General features: G+C 57.0%; 2 protein-coding genes across 10 annotated transcripts in view; one reads left to right on the top strand and one right to left on the bottom strand.

Annotated features, from left to right (window-relative positions):
• Window positions 1-127: 127 nt before the first annotated feature.
• On the bottom strand, window positions 128-9,574 carry JMJD6 (jumonji domain containing 6, arginine demethylase and lysine hydroxylase). 4 transcript variants are annotated; one of them, XM_042916878.1, is made up of 7 exons: window positions 9,324-9,571; window positions 8,405-8,793; window positions 7,419-7,705; window positions 6,170-6,305; window positions 4,681-4,819; window positions 3,716-3,843; window positions 128-2,428 (listed from the first exon to the last, which is right to left on the bottom strand). In XM_042916878.1, the coding sequence occupies exons 1-7, from the start codon at window positions 9,450-9,452 to the stop codon at window positions 2,392-2,394; spliced, it is 1,245 nt and encodes a 414-aa protein (XP_042772812.1). In that variant the 5' UTR covers window positions 9,453-9,571; the 3' UTR covers window positions 128-2,391. The 4 variants fall into 4 exon arrangements, with proteins under 4 accessions (XP_042772812.1, XP_042772813.1, XP_042772814.1 ...); XM_042916879.1 differs by lacking the exon at window positions 128-2,428 and having other exon boundaries at window positions 3,427-3,843; window positions 9,324-9,568; XM_042916880.1 differs by lacking the exons at window positions 128-2,428; window positions 3,716-3,843 and adding an exon at window positions 5,588-5,681 and having other exon boundaries at window positions 4,687-4,819; window positions 9,324-9,574.
• A 34-nt stretch (window positions 9,575-9,608) lies between these two features.
• Window positions 9,609-12,415, top strand: part of METTL23 (methyltransferase like 23) — a 5,092-nt gene continuing 2,285 nt past the window's right edge. The window contains exons 1-3 of one of the 6 annotated variants that reach the window (XM_042916885.1): window positions 9,609-9,685; window positions 9,910-10,232; window positions 12,267-12,371. In XM_042916885.1, the coding sequence (XP_042772819.1) occupies window positions 12,288-12,371 (84 nt within the window). In that variant the 5' untranslated portion in view covers window positions 9,609-9,685; window positions 9,910-10,232; window positions 12,267-12,287. Of the gene's footprint in view, window positions 9,686-9,707; window positions 10,233-12,266; window positions 12,372-12,415 lie in introns of those variants that run through there. The other 5 variants (XM_042916886.1, XM_042916887.1, XR_006196661.1 and 2 more) reach the window with 5 other exon arrangements.

Here is a 12,415-nt window from a genome sequence, read left to right on the forward strand (position 1 = left end):
CCCTGAATATCCCAGCACTACTGATGACCCCAGAGGCACCTGTGTGCGGCCCTGGATACTCAGGCTGATGGTAGAACCCTTGGTGCTCACTCCCGAAGCCCCAGAGGCTCCCCCCCCCCCCCCCCCCGCCAGTGTCTTCATCCACCTGCTCCTATCAGACGTTACCGGTCCAAGAGCCCTCGTTCCAGGACCCAGCGCATTGGGTTTTAAGTTGAAGAATCCCTAGAAAATAGTTTCATGCGGATCCTTCTCTCACTACTGCTGATGGCACGCGGAGCAGCTCAGGCCACGCGGGCAGAAGGGTTGACGTCAGAACAGATGGCCCTGGTCCCCACTTTCCTGAGCACCCAGCCATCACTCCACTCCTTTCTCAGTTTCCGCACCCCATCCCTGCTTTCTTTCCATACTGGTGTGCTCGGATGGCCCACGGTGACAGTAAAAGGGGAGGCGTGGGAGGTGCTGAATCCCGGCCTGGCTAAAACAAAGACTGTCCCATGGTCATTCATGGGCCAGCGACAGCCCAGTGGCAGCATGTAATCTGTGTGAGCCAGATGCTTTCAGGTGAAGGGACTGCGAGCCTGCAGATGAGCTGGATCCCTTATTTCTGAGTATTGTTTGTCAAACAGGAATCACCCATCGCTGGAGCCTTTGGGGGGGTGAGGGGGGGAGGCTAATCTCTCCAGTTTAAACTACCCTGTCGTCGCAGCCACTGCACGCCCCCTGGCGGCGAATAGCCTTTTGCTTTTGTTGGTTTTCCTTTAAACCGAGGCTTAGAGAGAAGTTGGTACGAATTTGAGAGGAAGGTGCGATCGCCCCGTAGCAATACTGGGGAGATGAAAAAATTATTTTGAAGATGGCAAGAAAATTTTAAAAAGGAGGAGGAACACCATTCAGGTATTAATACAAACAGGTTACAAGTTCCGTGTGTGACTTTACTCACACGCACACACACCCTGGAGCCCGGGGCCGCCTGAGCCCCGTGGCCGGGCGGGGAAAGGAGGGCGGGTGACGGGCGCCAGCGCTGAGGAAGGTGGCAGACGTTCTCCATCCCATCCGGCCGCTTCTTTGGATTGGCATTTGAGGATGCAGAAAACACAAAATAGGGGCCCAACCTCCTAGAGTAAAGCCACTCGACCGACCTAGTGTCAAGAAATGACAACCACTCTGTTAAAAATGTAACCTCTGCACAGAAGAGACCTGGGTCCCCCAGATTAAATCCACGTGTCGGGAGGATCTGGGGGAGGCGACACCACACGATTCCAGGATGCGTGCACACACCTCGCGGCTCGCCCGGGAGACTACGGTGAGCGCTCCTCTGCCCTCCGGCTGCTCGTGCCCTGGCCCGCGTTCCCACCCAGAAGACGGCACGTCCCTGCCAAGCCCCCTTTTAAGTTTAGTTGAATTCAGAGACGGATTAAGGCAAGCAGAGAAGAATGAAGAGGGCAAGACGTGGAACCTGCTGGTCAATCCCCAAGCGTTCACGGCGGAGTCGTCTGGAAGCCCAGACAAGATCCCAAAGGCGAGAAGCACCGTATACGCCCTCGCTCCAGACGTGCAGCCCGAGGCGCCCACCTCGTGTCTGCCGGTCAAACGAACGGGGACACTCATCGCGACGTCTCTCGCGGAGCAGATCACGCGGCAGGAAAGACCAGGACACGTCTGTCAGGTGGCAGCCCCGTTCCTCATTCACGTTCCGTGATGAGAATGCACTGAACACCTTTCCTCTGTCCCCAACCCAAACCCCGACGCGTCGTCCTTCCCCCCAGGACGCTCGGCACACACACACCGCCGGGACGCACGAGGCCCTCCGACGGCGGAGAGAAGGGAACGCGTCACAAGACAGTGCTCGCGGTGGTGAGCGGTGCCGCACGTGCCGGCTGGGTCACCGCCACGCGGCTTCGGACAAAGGGTGACACGGGGAGGTGGCGCACACGCGGCACTTCGTACGCGTAACCGGCTCGCGCGCAAATCCAAGTCCGCTCGCCCCTCAGGGCCCGCTGGTGGGCAGCCGGCTCTCGGACGGCAGAGGTTCCGCACCAACGGTCGGTGAGGAGTCAGACGCAGCCGGCCGCTCCCGGGATGGCGGCCCTCCGGCCTCGGGGCGGAGCAGCGTGGTTCAGAGACAGCACAGGCCTTGTCACCCAGGGGCCCATGGGCCTGCAGCCTTTCGGGGTTTCACTGAGGGTCGTGAGCTTTTAAACTTCTTGGCCATCTATTCTTAGGAAGCAGTGAAAACGGCATTTGACCGAAGACAGAAGCCTGGACCAGAGAAGGATGATCCAAATTCAAAGAAGACAGAGGAGAAGGAGGGAGCAGAAGACGTGAAAACTGAGTCAGGTGGCCGCCAACCACGTACGCAGGAACCACCTCAGGGACAGTCTCTCTCTTTGCTCAGGGGTGAGCCCGGCCTCCACAAGTGTCCCTAATCCTGCCAAGGAAAGTACAACTGCCTGTAATCAGCACGTAGACGACACAGCGGGTGCAAAGCTGGAAGGAAACGTTAAAGCCGAACCCCAGGGCCCCACGTGGCATTAAGGGCAGGGCTGTCCCTACGGCCTTCCCTTCCAAGTTACAAAGTCACACATGGCGGGCAGGTAGGAGTGAGTCCGCGACAACACAGACGCCTTAAAAAGGCAGGAAGCGAAATCTAAGAGCGGCCTGAAGAGGGCAACTGGGTTGAGGAATGCACGTTCTAGTCCCACAAGTTCAGGTGAACAGGACACCTGAACTTCTCGTGGGATTCCAGTGTGACTGCAGAGGACGAGGGAAACAGACAGAAAGGAACATGGGTCCTAAACTTTCCTAACACACCGAAGACAACGCTCTGCTCAGAGATACAAAGGACGCGACAGGGACGTCGTCCGCGGCACTGCCAGGGCCTCAGACACTTAAAAAGTCGCAGGAGCTTCAGTATCTGACTACCTTCCCGAAACGTCTCCCCGTCTCCCCGTTGCAGACACGCTGCAACTCACTCCGTGGCAAGGGGCTCTGGGATCCGGGCCCCGGGGCGCACGGCAGCCACCAACCCCCCTCCCCGTAAGCCCGTCAGGTGCCCAGCACAGGGCCACTACCGGCAGAAATGACCTTAGTGACTTAAAGCGTTCGCTTATCGAGATCCACTCTGGTTTGAACGAGCGTGGGAGACGGGCCAGAGACCTCACAAAACACCCGAGTTCTGCGCCGCCATCTCCCTCGGTGTGAGCGCTCAAAGGGACGACGGCAGTGGGGGACAACGCCAGGAGGCCACACCTCAGGCCCTCAGGAGGCACGGGGAACTTCTCCCGCACTGCCGCCCGTACAGCTGTAACCATCGCCTCCCCGCCGAGCACGCACGCCAGCGGAGTCCCTGCTGTCCCCCAAGGCCGCAAGAATAACAAGGGGGGGGGGGGTTTCTGGTATTCTCGAGGGGAACAAATGGCAAGGATAGAAAACGGATTTAATTTTTATTAAATAACATTAAGGGTGTCCTTGGCACCATCCGCACAGATTCTTGCCTTTCCGCGTAAAAGAAGCCACGTTAATCTGCACCGGGAGCGGTGAAAAAAGCCACTGCAGCAAAGGCCGAGCGAACGGACTCGTGTTCCGAGAGCGCCCTCATTCTCTGCCTTTGTCCGGCCCTCCCCTTGACCGCGGACCCGAAAGGCTGACCTCCCCAGGGCCCCGCCCCTCGTGTGGCCACGTCCCTCCTACGCAGTCGGCGGCCGTGCGTGGTCACCTGGAGGAGCTGCGCTCTTTGCTCACACAGTCGTCCTGGGAGGTGGTGTCCCCGTTTCCCATCATGCTGCACGTCCTCCGCTTCTTCCTGCGGTGCGTCGTCCCGTCCCCTTCAGACCCGGACTCACACTGGACACGGAAGGAGAAAAGCAGGAATTCGACCGGATGCAACCCGGTCTGTCAACCAACCTCCGCCCTCCAGAAACGGCACAAATGTCCGGGTTCTCCCAGAAGCGAAGCAGCCGCTTCTGCCGGCTCCGCAACACGGCCCGCTACCCAGCCCCGCAAACGCCGCGGCTGCCCCCAGACGCCGGGGGGCCCGCCAGCGTTCTCTGATGGGGGGGCTTACGGGTTTAGAATCAAGACGCGGCTCTGAGGACGGTCTACAGCCGGCGCTCTGACGCCGTATTATGCGATCCCGCTGCGCGGACACAGACCCCGAGGCGGGAGAGAGGGGACATAGGGCCCTTCACAGTCTCGCTCCCCCGCCCCCTGGGGAACACCGAATCGACAGATTCTGCGAAGCGGCAGGACGGCAATTTCACCCGCTGAGGGCACAGGTCCCTCTTCCCCGGTATCCCGTTAGCTTTTAACAAGCCGCTGAGCTTGCGCGGATCCCAGGCTCACGGGCTACATCCGCAGGGAAAATTCTCAGCACGGGCTTTGAGCTCGCGAGGCTCTGCGCCCGAACGCCCACGCTGCCGTTTGCTAGCCGTGTGATCCTGGGCCGCTCACTTAGCCAGATCCCCCAACGCTCCTTTCGCCTCCCAACGTTCTTGCGATGACCCCCCACGCACGCGCGAGGCTACAAACTGGGCGGAATTCACCACACAGCAGGGAGGGTGGCAGCCGGAGCTCTTGGCGGAATCGGCGCTCTCTCCCTCTGGGCCAGGAGGAGGGAAGGCTGCCGCCGAGTCCCCCTGCCAGTGACCTCCCGGGAGGCCTGGGGAGGGAGCAGGGCCTCACCTCCGAGTCCGAGTCGGACGAGCTGGAGCTGGAGGAACTGGAGGAGTCACTGGAGCTGTCGGATGCGATCCCCGTGGACTCCTGAAGGTCAACCGAGTCGGCCAGGACCGCCAGCTCGGGGTGCTCTTGCTTCAAGATCCTGAGAGACAAGAAACGTCGTTCCCAGCGCTGGGACCGGCGAGCACACCGAGCACATTTAACCCCGAACCCGGAGCTGAGGCCTGCCTCTCTCGGGAGCGCCCGGGAGTGCCGGACGGGGACGCGGTGAGGACGCACGCACCCGCAGGCCGGGAGCAGAAGCCCCCGCGTGCCTGCCGCCCAGGCTCTCCGGAAAGGCGAACTGGCTGCTCGCGGCTCACTCTGACCTTCGCGAAGGAGCCGGCCGTAGTGCCAACGTGTGAGGCACAGATGCCCTGAGTCAGGCTGCGCTTTCGTCCACCTGGGAGAAAAAGTCTCTCTTCCTTGTGTTTTTTTTCTGTTTGTTTCCTCCTGAACCTTCCCTAGTGGATTTTCTAAACCCTTCCTTTCCACAACACAGCGTTTAGTGACTGCAGTCGGGCTCGGTTAAGTTCCCTTCGTAAGCGGAGAAACAATCAGATTTGTAAGAAATAAGAAGCGTCGAGTAACAGAGAGGGTTCCCCTCGCTCGAAGATAAACCTGAACCGGACTTTCAGAGGCGGGAACCCTCCCCTCGGGGACCTAATCTGGCGTCCGCACTAACCAGGGACAAAGCACCTGCTGTGCGGTTAAGGCCTTTAGAACGACCGAGTCACGGCATACAGCGGCCGGTGGGACAAAGTAAGTGGGCCGCAGGTGCCCGAGGGTCCGGGGAGAACAAAGCCACCACCCTTGCTGGCCCTCTCAGCAGGGAAGCTGAGCACTGACCAAGCCAGGATCCCTCTCTTACCCCGAGAGCTGGTCCCTCCAGGTCAGGGTTGGGACACAGTGGCACGGGGTGGCTGGGGGTGGCTTGCACTGCCGCTGCCCGTGCTGTATCTGTTCTGTGGATAAACAGAGGAGCTAAGTCTCCAGGGCAGTCACCTCGCTCACAAGAACTGAAGGTAGTAAGTTCAAAGGGGCATAATGCTTCTGAGTAAGAAAAAGAAAGAACCAAAATAAAACCCAAACAACATGGCTTCCTTTGCTAAGTGCTAGCCTTTGGGGTGGGGGGTGGGGGGTGGGGGGGGGGGAGGACAAAAATCGAAAACAAAACAAAACAGAAAACAAAAGAAACACCCCAATCATGGCCGTGTTTTGACGGACTGACTTTGATCAAACATGCAGAGTCTTACCCTGTCGCCTCGAGGCTGGCAAGCATCCTGAGAACTAGCCCTGACCTTGGACCCCCTGGCCTCTGCCCATGAGGTTTTGCAGCCCCAGCTCTCCCAGGCCTCAGACCAGCACACGTTACTGCAGCGGTGGACTTTTTTTACTTCGCCTCTGGGGTCGGAGTTGGAACAAAGCAAAAGAAGAAGGAAACGTCTCTCACCTATACCATTTCCGCGATAACTTTGGTCTTCCTCTTACCGTCTTGTGCCATACAACAGGGAAGTTGGTGCTGCTGGCAAAATTCTGGGTGATGGCAATGGTGGTGTCAAGATTAAGGACGACGTGCCACCAGCCTCCTGAAATCCAACAAATAAGCAGTTAAACAGGGCTGGGCTCCGTACAAAATCACGAATGACAAAAACCCTGCCAACAGCAGGTTCCAATCTACGGGGAGGGACTCAGGGACAGAAGACCCAGAGTGGTAAATGCTTCTCCTGATCCAGGAATCACAACTAATCCGTGCAAACTTCTCCTGGAGCACAGCTGTGCCTGCTCATTTCCAGACTGTCCGTGGCTGCTTTCCTGCTCCAAGGGCAGAATTAAGCAGTTGGAGTAAACACTGTCTGCCCCCCAACCCCCGTGCTTAAAATATTTACTCTCTGCCCTTTACAGAAAAAGCGTGTGGACCCCTGCTGATCCAAAACTGTGATCAAAACTATAAAAGCAGTAACTTCTTCAGTTTCTATCTCAACACCTATTCAGACCTGTCTTAAATTTATTTTTTAATGTTTTTTTTTTGGCAGAGAGAGACAGAGCATGAGCGGGGGTGGGGCAGAGAGAGAGGGAGACACAGAATCCAAAGCAGGCTCCAGGCTCTGAGCTGTCAGCACAGAGCCCGACGCGGGGCTCGAACCCACGAACTGTGAGGTCATGACCTGAGCCGAAGTCAGACGCTCAACCGACTGAACAACCCAGGCACCCCATAAGACCTATCTTAAATATTAAACACCCTTGCCCTCGACACTTAACCTATCATAACAAAATGTCGTTTTTTTTGTTTTTTTCCGAAGTGTAGTTTTCAGGTATGGGACTTCCTGCATCTTGGCCCCAAGCTCCTATTTCCTGACTCAACCCAGCCAGTGCTACACTATATTAAAAACCCAATTTGCAGAAATACACACAAGTCACAAAGACACTAGGGAACTACCAGGGACAGAGATGGACACACTCTTTACATACGGGAAATTTCCCGACAGCCACTATAGATTCAGGTTACAAGAAATGTGGACAGCAGCCCCCTAAGTGCTTGATGGCACAGTGACAGACCTCACTGTCTGAGGCGGGCCCCAGTCCGTTCATTTAGAGTCAGCATGCAGGGGGATCTCTTTGACTCCTTCTGCATTTACTTCTGCTCCGAAATGACAAATAAAACAAACCAAACAATGTGCTTTCTCTCAGTTCCTCTATACCTGGTACGAAGACAGTCTCTCCTGGTTTTTGTAAGATCTCCAGGGGTTTGAATTCGGGCGGCCAGGTGGGAAGCTGCGTCCGGGGATGGATGATACTAAACCAGGTAATGGCCTCGTCTTGCTGGTTCCCTCCTTCTTCACGGGTCACCTTGATGAGTTCCCTGGGCGTGCTGGTAGGAAACAGGCACCAGCGCTTGTGGCCCTGAACTAAGGCGTTCCAGGCACTGGTTCCCAGAGGGTCGATGTGAATTCCGGTTCCAGAGCGTGGCGGCCCCATCACAAACCACCTGAAGGACAGAAACGTCCAAGATGTGAAGGATAAACTGACTCTGCGCACACATGCTACAAAACCGTGAGTTCTTGGTCTCCTAAAACACGTTACGTGACCTCTATTTCAGAGATCACGCAGACCCTGCCACGAGGGAACGCTGAACGAATCGTGCCTGGAGTGCTCCATAACAGAAAAAATAAAAATCACTGATGTGGCTTACTACTGGGCTTTAACTATTAAAACTTTCCTTGGGGCGCCTGGGTGGCTCAGTCGGTTAAGCATCCGACTTCGGCTCAGGTCATGATCTCGCGGTTCGTGGATTTAAGTCCCTGAACTGACAGCTCGGAGCCTGGAGACTGCAAGGGAGTCTGTCTCTCCAGCTCTCTGCCCCTCCCCTGCTCACTCTCTGTCTCAGAAATAAAGAAACGTTAAAAAAAAAAAATTAGAAGCCACCCTTAAAGATCAGTGGTTCAACTCGGCTTGAATGTTCGAGTCACCTGGGGAGCCTTCTGAAATCTCGATGCCTAGGTGGCAACCCAAACCAATGAAACCCGTCTGTGGCGGCAGGGCCTGGTCAGGCAGCAGTAACCCCCTAAGTTCCATGTGCAGCCAAGGAGAACCACTCAGTGTTCTGGGAAAAGGTTGGCGGACCGCGCTCAGGTGACACATCCTGTCGTACAGAAGAGCCTAAGGGCTTCACCCCCAAGTACTTTACCTGTAAGGGGGCCTGCGTTTCTCCCCGGCATACTGGAAAAGGTCATCAGTGAAAAACTTGGGCACCTTGTAGTCTTCCAGGAGTTTCCTTCTTTTGGGGTGTTCACCATAGCTGCTGTCAAAGATGTAAAGGGGGCTGTCATCTCGAGTGCTCTCCATGTACTCGATGTAGTATTTCATCTTCATCTTCACGGAGTAACCGTCGTTATCCTCGCCGCACTTGAACTTCTGGTTCCGGTATTTCCTTTTGAGGCGCTCCAGGGTCCATTTCTCCTGAGCAGACCAGCCCTCTTGGGCATTGAGCAGAACCACGGGTTTGTAAGGTCTTTCGTAGCGCTCGACAAATTCTTCCACGGACAGCTGTAACGCGTCTGCCCTTTCCACGTTATCCTGGGGGGATCAGAAAAGGCCGATCCGGTTAGGAAAAGACAAAAGCAACAAAACAAAAAGTCCAGCGGTAGAAGACGGCGTCCCCCAGGTCCGGTTAGCTATGACATACCTAAGAAGCCAGATTCTTGTTCCGGCTTATCTTGCGGGGGGTGGGACGGAGGGGAAGGGATAAGGACCTGCGTGCGGACTGACACGTCGCACCCAGCGCCGCCCCACCAGGGGAAGGGGGCTACGCAGCTCCCACTCGTGGGCCTTGACAGCCAGGTCCCAGAGGGCGCCGCCGCCCAAAGGGGTCTAGGGGCGACAGCTCTTGTTGAGGGCGCCAAAGGCATCAGCAGCCTCCAGCTGCCCCGGGACAGGCGGCGGCCACGGCGCGGGCGGAAGGAGGTCGGCCCTGGAATCCGGCCCCCGATGACCCCGACCTCCGCGGGGTGCGGGTGAGCCCATCGGAACTCGGGGGAGACGCGCCCGGAGGGGTCCGCGGCCGCCCGGAGACGCCCGTGCCCGGCCCGCGACCCCGACCCGCTCACCGCCACGGCCGCCGGGTTCAGCGAGAAGCTCTCGTAGTAGTTGTGACGGGTCCAGTCCAGCGAGTCCTTGAGCTCCGGCCGCGCACTCCGCTTGGCCTCGCGGATCCGCTTCTTGCTCTTGTGGTTCATCTTGCGCGGGTCACCAGCTGCTCCCGCGACCACCTCGGCGCAGCTCGCTTTCTGCTTCCAACGCGCCCCCTCCCCGGCCCGGGCGGCGGCGACAGCGGCGGCGGCACCGAAACGCCCTTCGCTCTGGCCCGGCGCCTTTAAAGTCGCCTTCCAGAAGATTCACTCCGCAACCACCTCCCGGGCCTCGGGTTGGGCACGCGGCTGCCGTCTTCCCCGCCCCCGGGCCTCTCGCGGTGAGCCATTGGCTTGGGCGCCTCCGGGGTCCGCCCTCACACTCCCCGGCTCGCCGCCATGTTGGGAAGGTCAGGCCGATGGAGGCGCCTCCTCACTGCGGTCCCGCCTCTCCCGCGCCCGCTTCCGCTGTGTACGTCACTTCCGGAAGCGAGCGCTCACTCCGCCGCCCGTTTCCGGCGTGCGAGCAGCCGAGGCCACCTGTCTTTCCTGTCTTCCCTGCCAGGTCGTTGGTCTCTTGCCGCACGGCCACATCGTCCCCCGAGGGGTGTGTTCCCCGCCCTTGCTGTCCCGTTGCGGCGACCCGACGGGGCCCGCGAAGGGCCACGTGGCGCCGGTGAGGCGGCTCCAGCCGGCCCCGGGGTCCCCCGCGTGCGCAGCCTGGCAACCTGGCGCCCTCCGCTGCTCGCGGCCCGCCGGGGGGCCACCGACTCCCCCACGGGCGAGCGTGGCCTTCGAGGGCATGTGGTTCGGGCCCAGCGCTTTCGGTTCTCAGAGGAGCCGGGCCTGGGGGCTGAGGGGACGGTGCTGGAGGTCAGCGTCCCGCAGGTGCGTGCAGCGGCACCCGCCGGGGGGCGCCTCCGGCCCCTTGCGGTGGCGCCCGGGGCAGGAGCTGTTCTCAGCGGCCTGGGGGGGGGGGGGGGTGGGTGGGCAGGGGGGGTGTTGGGAGGGGGTGGGGGACGGGCTCTGGCGGCTACCCTGCCTGAGGAAGGGCTTCCGAGCGGGAAGGATCGCGGTGGGAAGCCCTCTGACAGTCTTGAAGTAAGAAACTTGGGGGTCCTGCCAGGAAGAGAGCCCTCCGCATCAAATATTTCCTGCCCGAAAAGTGACATTTTGGACACCGACCACTTCCTTTGACCTAGTAGAAGGGCTTCTTAATTCAGCTTTAGGATCGGGAATTCTACCCTCACTATCCGAATAAAGTTCCGTGGGTTGGCACCCGTTCCTTCCGGTTTACAGCTGCCCCAAACTCTCAGTAATAATAGTAATACTTTATGCGTCCGGTTTTTCGAAGCATTTTGACGTGGCCGTGTTTAGATTTTAACAGCAGTGTGCGAGGTAGGTATTAGCAAAACAATTCAAAGGGGCGTCTGACTCTTGGTTTGGGCTCGGGTCGTCATCTCAGCTCAGAGCCTGCTTGGGGTTCTCTCTCCCGCTCTCTGCTCCTCCCCCACTCACACTTGCGGTCTCTCTGTTTCAAAATAAATATTTTAAAGATGATAAATGGCTAAGAGGAGGTAAAGTCTCGAGTGAAACCGTTTCTAATAGTTTTTAAATGCCTTCCCGTTGAAATACCCACTTGATTTCTTCCCGCATTTAGGAGGTGAAGATACTCCGTGTGAGAAGAAAGACCTCTTTACACCCAAATCGGCAAACTCAACTGCTGTGATCAGAAACCCTTTAATGTATCTTGGGTGAAATCTACCAGGGCAGGCATTTTATTCACCATGCACTCCCTACACTTAAGAACCAGTGCCTAGCATATTTTAGGCACTAAAATTTTGGAGAGTGAATTGAATGATTTGAGTTCAAACTTCCAGTTCCTTCACCTTTGGTACTTTGAAAACTTGAGCGCCCTTTCCAACCACTAGCAGCACCCTTTGCTCTAGAAAACAGACTTGCGGTTTTGCAGTCTTTTAATAACCGCTCAAGGTGTGTGCTCATTTTGTGCCTGGTGCTGTACTAAGTTTGCGTCGAATCTTCCACCATCACTCTATGGGATAGTGTTTTGCGGTGGCAGAAACTGAAGCACGGACAGGCTGAATGGCAGGTGAGGTCCCACAGGTAGTCAGTTACATATCTGGAGTTTGAACTCAGGCAGGCTCGTTCCAAAGGCGTGAGCCGTTTAATTTGCCTCTCTCGCAATTCTGTGTCTTTGCAAAGGCTCTGTATGCTGCCTGCCTTCCTAACTCCAGAACTGAGCTGCACTCAAACCTCTTCTGGAATGTCTCCCTAGCCTGTTTCCCAGGACCATACCAAATTGTGCCTGTGATTATAATCCTCGGATACATTCTTACTGCACTTACAGTAAAAGCTAAACTTCCTGTGGCCCAGAAGACCACACAGGTCTGGTCCCTGCCTTCCCTCTGACCTCTGCTTGTACTACCACAACCCTGCCTCCAGCCCCCATGCGCTTGCTGTGGGTGCTGTCTGAACCGTTCTCCCTATCTAGGACAGCCACCTTGTGATCACTGTCCCCCCCCCCCCCCCCCATTGTTCCCTGCCCCCACCACTCCCATCACCCGGTTTTGTTGTGTTAGCATCCACACCAGCCAAAAACATATTCGCTTACTTGTGGCTTGTCTCTTCCTAGTAGGGTATGTACATGTGTATTCCATGAGCTTTACATCCATAGCCCGCTAAATCACCCCCAGTCCCTGAAATAAATGCTTGTTGAGTGAATGAGAGTGGCTATCCTGTGGTATTGCAGTTTTATATGCCCCGTAGGATGTGGACTTTACAGCAGGGAATCGTCGTTTTTGTAATAGATGCCAGTGTCAGGCACTCAGTAATTGCTGTAAAAATAAATATTCCAACTTCCAGCAGATGAGTTATTTTTGGCTTACAAAAAATTCTTTTCAGGTCCTGCACCTCCAGTACGGAATGTATGTGTGGCCCTGTGCGGTGGTCCTGGCTCAGTACCTGTGGTTTCACAGAAGATCTCTGCCAGGCAAGGCTGTCTTAGAGGTACAAGTGCCCCTGAGGTTTCCAAGAATCCTATGTTCAGATCT

This window comes from Panthera leo, chromosome E1, assembly GCF_018350215.1.
Source record: "Panthera leo isolate Ple1 chromosome E1, P.leo_Ple1_pat1.1, whole genome shotgun sequence".
In the NCBI taxonomy this organism is placed as follows: Eukaryota; Metazoa; Chordata; class Mammalia; order Carnivora; family Felidae; genus Panthera; species Panthera leo.

Excerpts from the sequence above, each read along its gene's own strand:
- JMJD6 (XM_042916878.1), bottom strand. The coding sequence starts at position 9,452 with ATGAACCACAAGAGCAAGAAGCGGATCCGCGAGGCCAAGCGGAGTGCG. Across the intron at positions 4,820-6,169 it reads TTATCGCGGAAATGGTATAG|GATCTTGAAGCAAGAGCACC; the intron begins GTGAGAGACGTT and ends CTTGTCTCTCAG. Across the intron at positions 3,844-4,680 it reads CGTCCGACTCGGACTCGGAG|TGTGAGTCCGGGTCTGAAGG; the intron begins GTGAGGCCCTGC and ends TTCCGTGTCCAG.